General features: G+C 34.8%; 1 protein-coding gene across 1 annotated transcript in view; it reads left to right on the top strand.

Moving 5' to 3' along the window:
* Window positions 1-17,724, top strand: part of EIF3E (eukaryotic translation initiation factor 3 subunit E) — a 53,083-nt gene that overhangs the window by 29,287 nt on the left and 6,072 nt on the right. The window contains exons 8-10 of the mRNA XM_038555335.1: window positions 4,431-4,557; window positions 5,356-5,457; window positions 7,035-7,144. Of these exons, the coding sequence (XP_038411263.1) occupies window positions 4,431-4,557; window positions 5,356-5,457; window positions 7,035-7,144 (339 nt within the window). The remainder of the gene's footprint in view (window positions 1-4,430; window positions 4,558-5,355; window positions 5,458-7,034; window positions 7,145-17,724) is intronic.

Below are 17,724 nucleotides of genomic sequence, written 5' to 3'. Positions count from 1 at the left end.
CACTTCTGTTCTAGAAGGTAGGGAGTTCCTGTTTGGAAGTCTAGAGCCATGGTAATACTGTATACTAAGGGTCTGGACTGTGGGCCACTGCCTCTTTTTTTGTTTTTTTTTTTCTTATGGCCTATGATTGAAGAATGGCTTTTGCATTTTAAATGGTTAAAAAATTTTTGAAAGAAAAATATTTTGTGACATGTAAAAATTACATTGAGACTATAGTTTTCATGTCCATAAATTTATTGGAACACAGCCATGTTCATTGATCTGTATAGTGTCTTTGGCTGCTTTTGAACTATAAGGACAGAGTTGTTGTGACAGGGATCATATACTGTTGTACTCTTGTTGCCTCACACTGCTACTCAGTGCATTATGAAACCAACAATGCTGCACATACACCTGGCCAATGTTTCTGGGGCCCTGTTTATATTGCCATACTGCAATACTTCACCACTTTTATTACCAGTGCATACTCATCATGTCAAAACAAGAAAAGTGGACTTCAAATGTGCTTTTAAGGCACAATGGAGTGGGGATTATTTTGTTCTGAATTAGAAAGCAAAGCATTGAACTGACACTATAGGTATGCTGAAAGAGTACAATTTAATTTATATTGCAAGACTGTAAGCACTCATTATAATATTGCAACTGACAGCAAAGCATCAGAAGAATTAGGAAATTTAAAATGTCATTATAGCTGAATTTCCTCACAAAAATTAGTGAAAATAAGACTTCAAGCAGATAAATTTCTGAGTGGCTCTTGTTTCACCAAGTAGGGAACGCCATTTTACCAATGATGATTCTAAATCATGTTCAGTTGAAGTAGCTGAAGAAATAATGTTCAGAAAAAATAAACTTGCTTAAAAATATTAACTTTTTGGTTGAGAACAGTTACTGAGAGTTGAAGTTATCTGGAACAATGTCAATAATCAATTAAAAAACAAGGCACGTGATTTTTAGTGATTTTCCTTGGGTCTTGAGGAGTCAACAGATGTTACCAAATGGCTTAGTTGTTGATTTGAGGAATCAGTGTTGGATTTGAAATGACTAAAGAATATACCTTTATGAATAGTCTATGTGGAACAGGTGTAGGTGAAAATACTTTCAAGGTGGACAAAACACTAATTTAATAAAACCTGAAGTGGAATCTGCTAAGATATAAAACTTTGTGGCAAATACATGTGGAAGAAAAAAAAGTTCAAAACCTATTGAGACCAGATACTTTGTGGCAAATACTTGAATCTGTGTGTTCTCTGCCTACCTGCCTGCTAGCTGTCCTTCCTTCAAAGAGAGAGAATGAACAAGGGTTAGGGGCAGAGGGAGAGGAAGAGAGAGAAACTTAAGCAGGCCCCATGCCCAGCATGGAGCCCAATGCATGTTTTGATCTCACCACTCTGAGGTCTTGACCTGAGCGGAAATCAAGAGTTGGATGCTTAACTGACTGAACTACCCAGGCACCTCATGTGGTATAGTTTTGAACCATTTTTGTCAACAGTGAACTTCATTTGCTCCTGTGGACTTAACCGTTGTCCATGAATTTTTGTCAGAAATAGAATATCCTGATTTTCCCTACTTAACAACAGTTGGATGGCTTAGCAAGGGCAAAGTTTTAGTGTGACTTTTTTGAGCTCAGGGCAAGATTGAATTTTTTCTGAGAAAAATTGCCCTCAAAAATAATTATCAAGCCTTGGATGGCTCTGGAAATTAACTTTGCTATAATGTGTTACTGTGTCTTAATTCACCCTAAAATGTCAAAGTAAAATAGTATTTATATGGAAAACTATATTTTAGGGAACCCTGGGTGGCACAGCGGTTTAGCGCCTGCCTTTGGCCCAGGGCGCGATCCTGGAGACCCGGGATCGAATCCCACGTCGGGCTCCCGGTGCATGGAGCCTGCTTCTCTCTCTGCCTGTGTCTCTGCCTCTCTCTCTCTCTGTGACAATCATTCATAAATAAATAAATAAGAAAACTATATTTTAGCAGTCACTCTGATGACAACTAACATAGAATGAATAAGAAGTAATGTCCAGCTGCTTTGTTTTCCATTCTTTCACATGATAAAACAAAAAAGGAGACCTTCATTCCCACACAGATTTATAGTAGATCCATTTTTCAAATTCAAATTACAGTTCCAGAATGTTTTAGGCCTCATTGTTAGGTACAAAGGAAATTTCCATATTTCAAATTCACTTAACTGTGCTATTGAATTGGAAGTGATTTATCTATAATGTAGTATCATAAGGGACAATATCAAAATAATTTAACAGAGTTCTATAATGCCTCCCAGCTGATAAATATGCTAAATTAAGATCACATTTCTGTCAATTGAGAAGTTTTTGAGCTAGGTTCATGAAACACATTTACAAAGAACGGAGTATGTAAATTAAGAACAGCATTAACAGATAAACATTTGCAGTAAGTTTTAATGTTAGGATCTTTAACTTTGAATGCAATTAAGCAAAATTATCCCCAATAGATAAATGCTGTTCTTCTCATTAGTAAATAAGTTATTTAAAAGATCATACTCCGCTATTAATACTTTGAGTTTTATCAATAAAATATTTTGGAAAGTTTTCTCTTTCTTAAAGTTTGTTCGCTTATTTATTTATTTATTTATTGATTGATTGATTGATTGTGAAATACACAGCAGAGACATAGGCCAAGGGAGAAGCAGGCCCCCTGCAGGGAACCCAGTGGTGGGGCGGGGGGAGGGGTCATCCCAGGACTCTGGGATCATGACCTGAGCCAGAGGCAGTTCCTCAACCACTGAGCCACCCAGGTTCCCCCAGGAAATTTGTTTTCTTTTTGGTTTCTTACATATAAGTACCTATACAATATTCTCAGTTGTGCCTCCTGGCTTGCAAAACCTAAAATATTTATTATCTGCCTTTTAGAAAAGTTTTTTCTAACCCCTGCCATATACTCTCCAAGAGTGGGATTTGATTTCCCAAGAAGTTCTCCTATATTAAAAACAATGAGGATATATGTGGTGCAGTAATAGAAAGCTAGGATAAGTAAATACGTTTAACATTTCATACCATAAACTTAGTTTTTTAAACTATATGGATAAGTTTATTAGTTCCAGGAATGCCTATTTAAAATTACTTACTTGAAAATTAATATTGAGGAAAACAGTCATCCTTTCCTGTGTTTGTGCATGAGATCTCTGATAAGAGAGTATTGAGACAAAAAGTTATTCTGAATGAAGATTGCAATTTATAAATTTCTGCCTGAAACTCAGGCATAATTTTTCAGATGATGAAACTTTAGCCGACTTACTTAGTTATTTTTCTCTAGAAAGTGGTTTATTCTTGAGTGAGTGTTGATTCTTTTTATTCTCTGCCTTGTTTAGAGGAAATTTAAGGAGGGACTAAATATTATTAATTGTTAGATTATTAACAGTGTCTAGGGTCCTCTAAAGAGTTCGAACAACATTTTATTGGTAATCTACTACATGATGAAATACAAAGATTTATTAATATCATGGTCTGGAAGAATTTGGAAGATAAGGTACCTGAGCTGGATCCTGAAGGATGGCTAGAGTTTAGGCTTCCAGAGGGATGTGTTTGGGAGAATATGTGGAGTGAGCTTTAAGAAGTAGAAAAACAGGAAGCAGTCAGTGATGGTCTGGTGGGAGATGAAGCTGGATGGTACTTTGGGGTTTATATATTCAGCCCAGAGTAATGGACTGTATTGACATGTATTTCCGAGGTTGGCATACTGCCTGACACTTCAAGGTACTTCTTGGATAAAAATTATGGAGCTAAAAAAGAAAAAAAAAATTATGGAGCTATTTAAGGAAATTGAGCAGGAGGAATACAGGATAAACACCAAGTGACAGAGGGTGGCCAGCTGCATCAGAATCGCAGGATTTGTCAAATATTAGCTGAGCCCCTGTTGACATTTGTCTGACATCTAATCCTTCCTTTCTAATTCCCGGTGTTACCAGTTTAACCAGAGCCTTATAATACTGTAACAGTTTCTTTCTCCCTGTAGTTTCCAGTCTTTCATTCTCTGAAACTTTAAGTGCCTCATTTTCTGATTATGATGACTGATTTGCACATAGAAAGTTTTCACACATTTTTCCAGAAGGTGAATGACTGAAAGCCATAGCTTAGCAATCTTTTGGAACAGACTGGCAGCATGTATAGGGGCCTTCCCAAATCCTGTTACAATAATAATAGGATTATTTACCTCTGAAGTGAGTCTTCATAAAAGCTGGCATTCTCCTCAAACTTTTGTTTTTTTCATTTCCTTGGAGGAGATGGTCCTTATAATTATTCTTAAGTATTCTCAGTCTTCCGTTACTGAAACAGCACAATGTAATTAATTGGCCATTCAGGTGTTTCTTTGAATCACACGTGGTTGATTATAGATTTAGAGAAACTGTGTTATTAAATTTAAAAATACTAAAGTTATTTAAATTTTTACTATAGGTACCTTAATGCAATTCAGACAATGTGTCCACATATTCTGCGATATTTGACTACAGCCGTCATAACAAACAAAGATGTTCGGAAACGCCGACAGGTGCTAAAAGATCTTGTTAAAGTTATTCAACAGGTAAAAACTAAAATCTTTATTAAGTTTTAAAATGTGTCTAAACTAGATCTAACATATGTTTCTAGGTAAACATGTTAAGGTAAAAATGTTTTAAAAATAGGAAAAAAGGATATATGCAGTATATATATTGAGAACGGAGCCCAGGATACTCAACTGGGAATTTACTCTCTTTAATTCCAAGATATACTTATGTTAGATGTGATATGAATAAATAGTGCTCTCTGCTAGGTGGATAAATGTGTCTTCTATATTAGTGTTGCATTTATTGCAAAGAGTGAAGGAGATTTGGAGCTTGGCACTGTCTTTTGGGAGATGGCTTACCTACATAATTCCAGAGTAGTGATCTTTACATAGGATACAATATTAATAGTCTCCAATTGTACAAAAGCTGTGGCCCTACTGGTTGATTTTAGCAAGTTTCTCAGCAATAACTATGGGTTGGAAAAAGAGCTTACTTATTTGACCTAAGAATAAATTAAATAAGAATACCCTTACATACTTGGGGATGGTTCATCACTGTTTATTGACTAAGGGAGACTTTTGGCAGTAGAGGAACGTGAAAGCCTTTGGTGGAATGGTTGTAGGATGATAATGTACAGAACTCAGTCTGGAAGGCATTATAAGCTTAAGGAGTGGCCTAGAATCAGGATATGAGCAATTGTTTCAAGAAGATGACACTAGGTATTTGCTAGAAATTAATGGTAAGGGAGGAGAAAACATGAAGATTAGAATATTCTAGAGGCAGTCTACCAAACAGTGTAAAATCTGATCCAACCTACCTTTGACTTAATTTTACAGGAGTCTTACACATATAAAGACCCAATTACAGAATTTGTTGAATGCTTATATGTTAACTTTGATTTTGATGGGGCTCAGAAAAAGCTGAGGGAATGCGAATCAGTAAGTATGAATTTTTACTTATACATTAATAACATTATTTAATGTTTGGATATTGGATATTGTAAGAGTTAACTTGCAGTTTTTTAGTAATTAAATCAGAAACCTTAGTCTTAAAATACTTGTTTAGAATTGTGCTGGGGTAAAGACATTTTTTATGAGTTTTTTTTTTTTTGACATTTTTTATGTTGCCATATTGTATCCCTTTTATTAGTAGTTTGTTAAAACATTGGTGACATTATAAATTAATACATATACCCGTAATTCCATGTCTTATCTTATATGAGTAAATATATGAAGTACTTCATAGGTACGTGTAAGATTGTATAAAATTGCACATGCTAAGTCTGATTCTCAATTTGTTTCATAAGTGGGCCTATCTTTAGAATTTTTCACATGATTGTACTTCACATTTGCTATAAACCAGTTAAGGTATAAGGATGTGTATTTTTTTTAACAATAATGTCTATTGTTAATTGATAGAAATTAAAGCACCTCGGAGCAACTGAGTCAGATTTCTGTTTTTTTTATGTTAGTTTGCAGAATTTTAAGAAATTAAATGAAAAAAAAATGAAGAACTTACTTTTTATTTTTATTTTTTAAAGATTTTATTTATTTATTCATGAGAGACACGGGCCGGTGGGGGGTGGCAAAGACACAGGCAGAGGAATAAGCAGGCTCCATGCAGGGAGCCCGACATGGGACTTGATCCTGGGTCTCCAGGATCAGGCCCTGGGCTGCAGGCAGCATGAAACCACTGAGTCACCGGGGCTACCCAGGAACTTACCTTTTAAATGCATTTACCAAATCCAAAGTTATTAGTTGTCAGTTTCATTTTCAAACCCAAATATTAACACAAAATATAAAGAATTAGTTCAAGAACTAAGATCTTCTCTAAGGAAAAGAAAATTATCATGTAATAGAACTTCAGAGGTGATTTTCACACATTGGACAAAATATAAAATAGACTACAGTGTGATAATTTGTGTTCATGTAGTTATATGCAGTGTTATGTATTGGTGTACATTTGTTAAATAGACACTAATGAAGTTAAAATATTCTCTTTTAATTATGATACCATCTGTGAAGTAGGAGCCAAAGCCTTGAATTTTTTTCCTTTATTTTCAAGTCTACTTACTTTACATATAAATATGCATATTTTAGTCTGTTCATAACTATTTTAAGAACCTAGAAAAGATGTTATCTACAAAGCATTAATGTAGGATAATGAACAGGACAAAACTACTTTGTCACAAGGTTGCTCAAGTCATCAATAGAACAAGAAAACATGGCAGTGCCTAAGGTTTTTTCTTGTAGCATTCATTTATCTCTTTAAATTGTTAGAGGCTTGAACATACTGTTCTAGAAGGTGCTGTGGTTTGTCACAAAAAATATATGTATTAAAAATATATATATATATATATATATAAGGTGCTGTGGTATATAGAACTTGTGATATTAGGTGAGAGAACTGTAGTAAACTGGAACAATGAGTAAAGCACAGGAAGTATTTTGAGTCACATTTTTGAAAATTGCTTGTCAGTGCTATTAATTATTTTTTGTTAAATTTTCATACATAGGTACTTGTGAATGACTTCTTCTTGGTGGCTTGTCTTGAGGATTTCATTGAAAATGCTCGTCTCTTCATATTTGAGACTTTTTGTCGCATCCACCAGTGTATCAGCATTAAGTAAGAACACCCTGATTTGATTTGTATTTTTCTACTTTTAAATTCCTGGAAATTTCCATTTACTGTAAAATGACACTTCATAGAATTCCAGTTAATTGGATTTTTATTTTATTTCCCTTTGCTTTAGAAGAAAAAGAAAACAATCTGATAGTGATTTATTTAAAATCCTAACTTTTGTTTTTATTCGGGATGCTAATACTACAGACTCAGAAATACTTTCTTTAGCTTCTACATGTGTGGCATAGCAAGATTTTTGGAAATGGTAACTTCAGGGGAGTATCACGATAATTGTCAGTTACCTTTTTAAAGAATACTGTTATGCCTTATGAAAGGAGAAAAGAAAAATAAAAAATAGCCAGTTTTAGAATGGTTTCAACAGAAGTTCAAATAAGGAAGAAGTTAGCCCTTAGTGAATCGGAAATACTGTTGAAAGACCACATTTGGTAATCATTTCAGTTAATTGAGTTTGTTTCATTTAATTATATATTTGAATTCTCATATAGTAAACTCCTATGACATCCTAAAATGTTGAAACATGGAAAGTATGGTGAATTTCAGTTGAAATTTTCTTTGTTGTGTGAGAAAATTATTGGTGGAAAAATTGTGAAACTTATATAACCTATTAGAAACTAATTTTACATATTAGAATTTGAAAAATAACTAGCGCCCTTTTGGCCACAGAAGAAGTCAAAACTAAATATGCTCCATAAATGTTTAAAAAATTACTTTAATGTTTGTCTCTTTGGAATTGTGTGTAGACCAAAGTTTTTCTTTAGTGCCATTTGTTTTGCTGAGGCATCCGTACTTGTTTGCCTATTATTACTGGGTTGTTATTGAAGTGGTTTTTCAGAGTAGAAGTATCATGTAGTCATGAGGCTTTTCCTATGGGAATTAAAGCCTTGACCAGTTTTATTAGTACTTTACTAAAGCTAGCAGACATATAATTAAAAAAATTTGATTCTCTTAAATAATACATTCAATTCCTAATATGTTATTGGTTGTGAAATAAAGAGATGAATCATATGTGAAATGGTAGTGGACAATAGATAACTGAATTCTTGTGCTGCCTTTTTTTCCCCCCCCAAAGATGTATAATTTCAGCCTTGTGATAGAAGGATTCCAATACTTTGGTTTTCCTTGTGGACTTTTCCCCTATTTCTCTTTAGAATATGATCATTTGGGTGTTTTGTTTTATCTAGAACTAACTTAATTATCTCTGTTATGACTCTTTTGAAAACAAATTCTCCTTTTTATACCTTTAGCACGTAGTATACAGAGTATACTAGTCTAGTACACACAATATACCAGTCTAGTACAGTATAGGTGTTCAATAAATATTTGTTGAATGAATAATTTTTTTTTCTTTGTAAAGTTGATACCAGTGTAGTTTTTATGTTTTTGATTCCTGTAGTTTTTTATAGTTTTGAACAAAGTCTAAATAAAGCATTTTCAGGTTAAAGTTCTAGTGGCTGTCTAAAGTCCAGAAGTCTTTTCTCTTTTCCAATGATAGTGTTTCCTTTTTATTTTAGTTGTTTAAATGTTTTTGGCTACCTGTGAAATGTTTTCTAATTCAGTGATTTATATTAATGCATTTTCTTCAAATATTAAGGAAGAATTTGAGTTGGAAAAAATCTTAAGAGTTTCTGATCCAGCAGTGCACAGTTGCTGAATCATCAACAATAGGACTTTTTTCTGCAGTGATGGAAATCTTTTATAACTACATTGTTCAGTATAGTTGCCAGTAGTCCTCTGGTAGTTTTTGAGCACTTTAAATGTGGCTCAAGTTTCAAGTTCTACAACCGTGGTTTTTAAATCGTGTGTGTGTGTGTGTGTGTGTATTATGCTTGTTTTCAGATGAGCAGTATGTATATATATATTAGTGTGTGTGTGTATAAGTCCAGTCAGAGCCCCTTCATGCTGTTTAGCCTGCTATTCAGCTTTCCTCTTGACTGCTGAATTACTTCTGTAGAGCCATAAGATTTCTGGAAACACTGTTTATACCAGAAAAAGAGATGATTCCTTATTTATAGCTGGAAAACTTAAGGCTCAGAGACATTAAGCTGCTTAGGTCTTATTTAATGGAGAGCCTGGACTCTAATAGGTCTCTGGCATTCATTGTATTGTGCCTCACTATAAATTCTTTTTTGGGGTACCTGGGTGGCTCAGTGTTAAGCATCTGCATTCAGTTCAGGTAATGATCCCAGGGTCCTGCGAGTCTGAGTCTGCTTCTCCCTCTGCTACTCCCTCTGCTTGTGCTCTCTCATACTCTCTCTGTCAAATAAATAAAACATCTTTTTAGAAAATCAATTTTTTTCTTTTTCATTGTGAACTAATGATATTTTTAGAAATATCAGATTTAGACTAATTTGTCTTTAGTCTTTTCACTAAAAGAAGATAAAGATGGAAACCATAAGTCATTGTTTAATTTTGTGTCTTAGAATTATTAATAAGTTCATTTTGTTTTACAAATACACATTCCCTGAAGCCATCTCAAACTTTTTGGATCAGATTTTCTGAGTATGCTCTGCTATGTTGTATAACAGAGCTACTGTACTATACCTTCAGAGTGGTTATTCGAAAGCACATCCAAGATTAAGAACTTGCATCAGGTTGCCAGTTTTTTAGGCGCACATTCACAGCCTGTTAACGTAATGGAAAGAAAAGTCAGTGAGTTGGTATTTTTAGTATATAAAGAATTAAGAAGATAGGGGCAAAGCAGAATATATAGCTTCAGGTGAAAAAAGAAATACTCGACTTAGAGCAACAATGAGATCTCTAAGGTGTGTATCCAGTAGGACTTAGTCCAGGGATTAGGCTTTTTTTTTTTTTTTTTTTGAGAGAGTAAGCGTGCACATGCAAATAGTTAGGGGAGGGGCAGATGGAGAGAGATACATACATGCAATCTTAAGCATTAAGCAGGCTCTGTGCTAAGCACAGAGCCCAACATGGGACTGGATATCATGACCTGAGTCAAAACCACGAGTTGGACACCCAGCCTACTGTGCTACTCAGGCACTCCAGGTTTTCCTTTTTTAAAACTGTTTAAATGGGTTAGGAATATGGTTTAAAATAGGCATTTAAGTTGGCCTTTTATAAATTCAGAAATCATCTTAATTCAGACTCCCAAGGATTTGAAATCCATGATAATAATCTACCAAGCTTAATGCTTACCTTTAAACAGTACGTAGAAAAAAATCATTGTTCTGTAACCCAGGTTTTTAACCTAGCTGTACAGAACTTAAAATAACAGCAACTTAAAATAAATAGATTTTCTGGAGTCACCACAGATCTTCTGAATCAGAATCTCTAGGATCAGGGTTTGAGAATATGAGTTTAAAGCTTCCCAAGTATAGTCAGCCTTGGGTAGAAACATTTGCTCTAAAGTAATGACTTATAGTATTCACAGCACAGTAGAATCAAGTGGGAATTTTTTTTCCAAGTGGGAAGCTTTTAAAAGAAAAATAAGGGGTGACTGAGGGGCACCTGAATGGCTCAGTCAGTTAAGCATCTTAACTGACTTGTGGTCATGGGATTGAACCCTGGGTCAGGCTCTGTGCTAAGAGTCTACTTCAGATTTTCTTTCCTTCCCTTTCTATCCCCTTCCACCCCACTGTGTTCCTATGCACTCTTTCTCAAATACATAAATCTTTTAAAATGAATGAATGAATGACTAAATGGTAGAGAGGGAGGAAGGAAGGGAGGGAGGCAGGCAGGCAGGCAGGCAAGAAAGAAAGAAAGAAGGGTGGGTCCGACCCCTAAAAAACTGAAACATTCTCTGGGGAGGAGATCTTGGCATCTATATTTTTTTAAAGCTCCTTTAAGTAATTCTTCTGTAAGACCTCTTAATTACACCTTTTATTTTGAGATAGTTCTGGATTCACATGCAGTTGTAAGAAATAATAAAGAGATCCTCTTTGTTCTTCATACAGTTTCCCATTTACACAGTTGACATTTCCAATATAACATCTTGGAATAACATCTCACAAACTGTAGTAAAATATTGCAGCCAGCATACTGACATTGATACCTTCTCATCTGTTAACCATTTCTACAATTCTGTCATTTAAGGATATGCAAAAACTTTTTTAAAAGGTAATGTTCAACTTTCCCAAGAGGATAAATACACTATGTGTCATGATTATGATGTAATTAGTAATAGCAGTGTAACTAGTACAGGTGTTCAGAGAAGGAAATGTTACAAATGTGAATGAGTGCCTCTTCTGGCCACACACTGGTAGAAGGTAGAGAGCACATCCTCAGAGCTTTAAGTCCAGAAGAAGAAACATACTATTTTTTTTAAAAATTTATTTATTTATGATAGTCACAGAGAGAGAGAGAGAGAGAGAGGCAGAGACCTAGGCAGAGGGAGAAGCAGGCTCCATGCACCGGGAGCTTGATGTGGGATTCGATCCCGGGTCTCCAGGATCGCGCCCTGGGCCAAAGGCAGGCGCCAAACCGCTGCGCCACCCAGGGATCCCAGAAGAAACATACTAAATGAAGATAAAATTATAAATTATGATAGGTGTTTGAAGAAAAATATAATTAAAATGACATGGGCATAATTAGTATGTTGGAAAATCAGTCAGAGAAGTAATTTAGATTGAGGCTTTAATGAACCCTGGTAACTCACTAAATGGAATTTTTAAAAATATTTTATCTATTTATTAGAGAGAGTGCGAGAGAGTATGAGCAGAGGGAGAGGCAGATTCCCCGCTGAGCAGGGAGCCTGACACAATACTGGGATCCTGGGATCATCACCTGAGCTACAGGCAGGTGCCACCCAGGTGCCCCAAAATGGAATATTTTAAGCTGCAAAGTAAATTCTCTTCCACTGTATACTAATCATTACAAATTATTCCATTCACTAGCTTGTGCTGACCTATCTTTGCCTCTAATTAATCTAAAATTATTTGATACTCTATCTTTGGGGGGGGCAGAGAAGGAAGGATTTGTCTCTGTCCTCCTTACTGTCTAATAGTCAACACATTTTAAATGCTGAAGAGAATAGTACATAGTATAAAACCAAGGTTGTTTATTAAACAATTCTATTTGTGATTTGGAACATTCTTAGTTGATAGGTTTCTTGACTTATGACTGAGCACATGTGATAGTTATATCTTTATAAAAATGCATATTAAGAATGTTTTTATCAGTTTATATACAGTCTTATAGATTTGTAGGATAAATAACCAATCTGTTTACCATAAAGTATGCAGCATCTGTCAAAAAAGATTACTATGGTGGGATTTAATTTTGTATAGCTGAATAATTTATCAGATATGATGTGTGTCTGAAATTTAAAAGCTGTTCTAGAATAATTCTTGGACCAGTTTTCAATTGTAGATAAAAACAAAGTATGGAAGTAATATTTTGAATGTGTGTGATAAACATGTTGGAGTGTACACTTGTGTAATTTTTTTAAGGAAGTTAGTTTGGCTTTTCACAAAAGAAGGTATTTGCAAACTACGCTTGCATTTCTTTAAGTTATGAAGCCATTCTACTTGATTTATAAGTAACATTTTAAATCTTAATATTTTTCTTAAAGTTCTTATTACACAGCAGTTTATATTCATAATTATACTTCCTGATATTAAGGAAAAATATAGAAGGGTGCACTTCCAGATGAAGATGAAATAGTTTTAAAAGCCTTTTTGCATTTCTGTGTTAACCAAAAGTAATATATGACCTACCTCAGAGATGTGGGTTTGGTTCCAGGCAATTGCAATAAAATGAGTATCATAATAAAACTAGTCAGAATTTTTTTGTTTCCTAGTGCATATAAAAGTTGTGTTTACACTGTACTATAGTCTGTTAAGTGTGCATTATAGCATTATGTCTTTAAAAAACAATATATATACCTTAATTTAAAAATATTTTATTACTAAAAAACACTAACCATTATCTGATCTTTCAGTGCATCATAATCTTTTGCTGGTGCAGGGTCTTTCCTTGATTTTCATGACTGCTGACTGATCAGGGTAGTGGTTGCTAAAGATTGGGGTGGCTGCGGCAGTTTCTTAGAACAGCAGTGAAGTTTTCCACATCTATTGGCTGGCTTTTCCTTTCACAAATGATTTCTCAGTAGCATGTGATACTGTTTGATAGCATTTTACTTACAGAACTTCTTTCAAAATTGGGAGTCAGTTCTCTCACATCCTGCTGCTGCTTTATCAACTTAAGTTTATGTAATACTCTAAATCTTTTGTTGTCATTTCCAATAATCTCCACCAAGAGTAGATTCCATCTCAAGAAAGCCATAAGAAGCACCTCCTCATCTGTTTAAGTTTTACCATGAGATTGCAGCATTTCAGTCCCATCTTCAGACTCCACTTTTCATTTTAGTTCTCTTGCTATTTCCACCACATCTACAGTTACTTTCTCCACTGTCATCTTGAATTTTTTAAAGTCATCTATAAGGCTTGGTATTAACTTCTTCCAAACTCCTGTTAATATTTCTATTTTGACCTCTTCCCATGAATCACAAATGTTCTTAATGACATCTTAATAGTAAATCCTTCCTAGACAGTTTTCAATTTACTTTGCCCAAATTCATCAGAAGAATCACTATCTATGGCAGCTATAGCCTTAGGAAAGGCTATTTCTTAATAAAACTTGAAATTACTCCTTGATCCATGGACTGCAGGACAGATCATGTGTTAGCAGGCACAAAATCAACATGAATGTCATTGTATATCTCCATCAGAGCTCGTGAGTGACCAGGTGTATTGTCAATGAGCAGTAATATTTTGAAAGGAATCTTTTTTTCCTAAGCATTAGGTCTCAACAGTGGGTTTAAAATATTCAGTAAATGGTTTTGTAAACAGATGTACTATCATCCAGGCATAGAGCAAATTTGACATAATTTGTTTGTAGAGCACAGAGTAAATTTGACATAATTCATAAGGGCCTTAAACTTAAAGTCACCAGCTACATTAGCCCCTTATGAGAGAGTCAGTCTGTCCTTTGAGGCTTTAAATCCAGGCATTGACTTCTTTTTAGCTATGAAAGTCCTAGATGGCGGGATCCCTGGGTGGGGCAGTGGTTTAGCGCCTGCCTTTGGCCCAGGGCGCGAACCTGCAGACCCGGGATCGAATCCCACGTCGGGCTCCCGGTGCATGGAGCCTGCTTCTCCCTCTGCCTATGTCTCTGCCTCTCTCTCTCTGTATGTGTGACTATCATAAATAAATAAAAAAAATAAAAAAGAAAGTCCTAGATGGCATCTTCTTCCAATATAAGGCTCTACTTGAAAATCTGTTTGGTATGGTCACCTTCATTAATTATCTTGGCTAGATCTTCTGGAAAACTTGTTGCAGCTTCTACATTAATACAACTTCACATTGGGTGCTTTTATGTTCTAGAAGTAACTCCCTTAAGCTTCATGAACTAACCTCTACTAGCTTTAGACTTTTCTTCTGTAGCTTTCTTAACCTTTCTCAGCCTCATAGAATTGACAAGAGTTAGGACCTTGTTTAGGGTTAGGTTTCAGCTTCAGGGAATGTTATGCCTGTTTTGATCTTTTTTCCAGACCACTGAAAATTTCTCCCTATCAGCAGTAGGGCTGTTGGCTTCTTATCATTCTTGTGTTCAGTTGAAAGATTATCCTTTCCCCCACTAATATGAAATGCCACTTGTATCACGTTTTAAATTCTCATTTGTATGTGGGACTTTTTCTGAACCCTTTAATCTGATTGTGTCTTGATTCCTGAGTCAGGACCAAATTGTTTCGAAAAAGGTAGATTTGTGATATGTTTTAGTATTTGCTATGCTCCCTAGACTTGATCATTGTGACCCACTGTCATTTGCTTAGTTGTTTTTCTTATTGTCTTCATTATTAATTATACTTCATACTTTTTGCCAATTTATAAATCTCTTCTCAAGATTGATTATTCTATCAGTTATATCTCCTGGGGGAAAAAAATCTGGACTTGTTCTCTGTGCCTTGGTGGAATACCTGTCTCCCTTTGTCATTTGTTCTGGAGATTACCTTAGTCTGTCTCCTGTGATAGAGCTGCAGTTTCATTGTCTTCCTTTTTCTTGGTTTACTATTGTAAAGCTTCAGTAGCTTTATAGGGAAGGTTGCTTTAGAGGTAAATTTTTCACACCTAAAAATGTCCATTTTACTCTCATATTTGAATAATGGTATTGCTAAGCATGGTACTATAGTAGGTTGAAAACTACTTTATCCCAGAATTTAAAGACATTGTTCTATCACTTTCTAGCTTTCTACTCTAGAAGTCAGAAGCCATTTTTATCCTTGATCATGTATTTTCCTCTCTAGCAATTTGAAGGGTTTATTTTTCCTCCTTTATCCTCATTGCTCTGAAATTTCACAGTGATATTCCTTAGTATAGGTTTATTTTAATTCTTCATACTAGATAGACCCTTTTAATTTAGAAATTCATCTTTAGTTCTGGGGAATATTTTAAATTATTTCTTAAGTGAATTATTTTCTTTTATGTTCACTGTTTATTCTTTGGGGGAACTGCTGTTGGTTAAATATTGGATCTCTTGGACCAGACTTCTATTTTTTTTTTTTTAATCTTTTCTCCAATTTCCCATCTCTTTGTGTTCTACACTGTGGGAGATTTTCTCGCATCATCTTCCAAATCTTCTGTAGGTTAAAGACAAATCTCTGAGCAGCCACGTGGCTTAGCGGTTTAGCGCCGCCTTCGGCCTAGGGCATAATCCTGGAGACCCAGGATCGAGTCCCGCGTCGGGCTCCTTGCATGGGTCCTGCTTCTCCCTCTGCCTGTGTTTCTTCCTCTTTCTCTCTCTCCTCTCTATGTATTCTCATGAATAAATAAATCTTAAAAAAAAATCTGATGTTACATCTTTCAGTTATTTTATTGACAATTATTTTATTGATAATTATTGATATTGTATCAATTATTGATACAATATCAATGATTTTTCATTTTTCAAGGGATATTGATAGTTCTAGGGTTTTTATTGAGCTATAACTAATATATGACATGTTAGTTTCAGGTATACAATGTAATGATTCGATATTTGTATATATTATGAAATGATCCCCACAATAAGTCTAAGTTACCACCCATAGCCACACATAGTATTTTTTTGGGGGGGTGATGAGAACTTTTAAGATTTGCTTTCTTGACAAATTTCAAATATGCAGTACAGTATTAATAACTATAGTCACCATGCAGTACTTTATATCCCATGACTTATTTTATTACTAGAAGTTTGTACCATTTGACCCTCTTCATCCATTTATCTGTCCCTTCACCCACCACCTCTAGTAACCACCAATCTGTTCTCTGTATCTATGAGCTTTTTGTTTGTTTTGTTTTGTTTTGTTTTGTTTTGTTTTGAAGATTCCACCTATAAGTGAGATCACATGGATTTGTCTTTCTCTTATTTCACCTAGCATAATGACCTCAAGGTTCATACATGGAATTGCAAATGGCAAGATTTTATTCTTTTTTATGGCCTATAAATAGCTAGATGCTTATCATTTTCTTTATCCACTCCTCCATCAATGGGATACTTAAGTTGTTTCCATGTCTGGCTATTGTAAATTAACTGCAGTGAACATGGGTATACATGTATCTTTTTGAGTTTCGTGTTTTTGTTTTGGTAGTTCTATTTTTAATTATTTGAGGAACCTCTGTGCTGTTTTCCATAGTGGCTGCACCAGTTTACATTTTCACCAACAACGTACAAATATTCTCTTTTCTCCACATGCTTTCCAACATGTTATTTCTTATCTTTTTGATAATAGCCATTCTGAGAAGTGTGAGATAATATCTCACTATAGTTTTGATTTGCATTTCCCTGATGATTAGTGATGTTGCCTATCTTTTCATGTACCTGTTGGCTATCTATAGGTCTTCTTTGGGAAAATGTCTGTTCAGATCCTCTGCCCAATTTTTAGTTGAATTATTTAGGTTTATTTGCTATTCGGTAGTAGAGTTCTTTATGTATTTTGGATATTAACTCCTTAGCTCTATCATTTGTAATATCTTCTCCCATTTGGTAGCTTGCCCTTTAATTTTGTAGGTGAGTTCTTTTGCTGTGCAGACTTTTTAGTTTGAAATAGTCCCCTTAGTTAATTTTGCTTTTGTCATCTTTACTTTGGTGTCAGATCCAAAAAGTCATCTCCAAGACTTATGTCAAGGAACTTAGCACACCTGTGCGATCTAATAGATGTCTGTGGTTTCAAGTCTTACAGTCAAGTCTTCAGTCTTTAATCCATTTTGAGTTAACTTTGTTTATAGTGTAATATAGTGGTCCAGTTTTAATCTTTTGCATGTGGCTGTCCAGTTTCCCCAACACCACTTATTGAAGAATATATAATCAAAGAATATACAATTCCCCATTGTATATTTTTGGCTCCTTTGTTGTAAGTCAATTCCACATATATATGCATGGGTTTATTTCTGGGCTTTCTATTCTGTTCCATTTGTCTATTTGTATCAGTACCATACTGTTTTGATTAGTATAGCTTTGTAATATAGTTTGAGATCAGGATGTGTGATACCTCTACCTTTGTTCTTGCTTAAGGTTGATTTGATTGTTTAGGATCTTTTGTGGTTCCATATGTATTTCTTATTTAACGT

This window comes from Canis lupus, chromosome 13, assembly GCF_011100685.1.
Source record: "Canis lupus familiaris isolate Mischka breed German Shepherd chromosome 13, alternate assembly UU_Cfam_GSD_1.0, whole genome shotgun sequence".
NCBI lineage: Eukaryota > Metazoa > Chordata > Mammalia > Carnivora > Canidae > Canis > Canis lupus.
The sequence above is the reverse complement of the archived record's forward strand: the minus strand, read 5'-3'. Positions and strand labels throughout refer to the sequence as shown.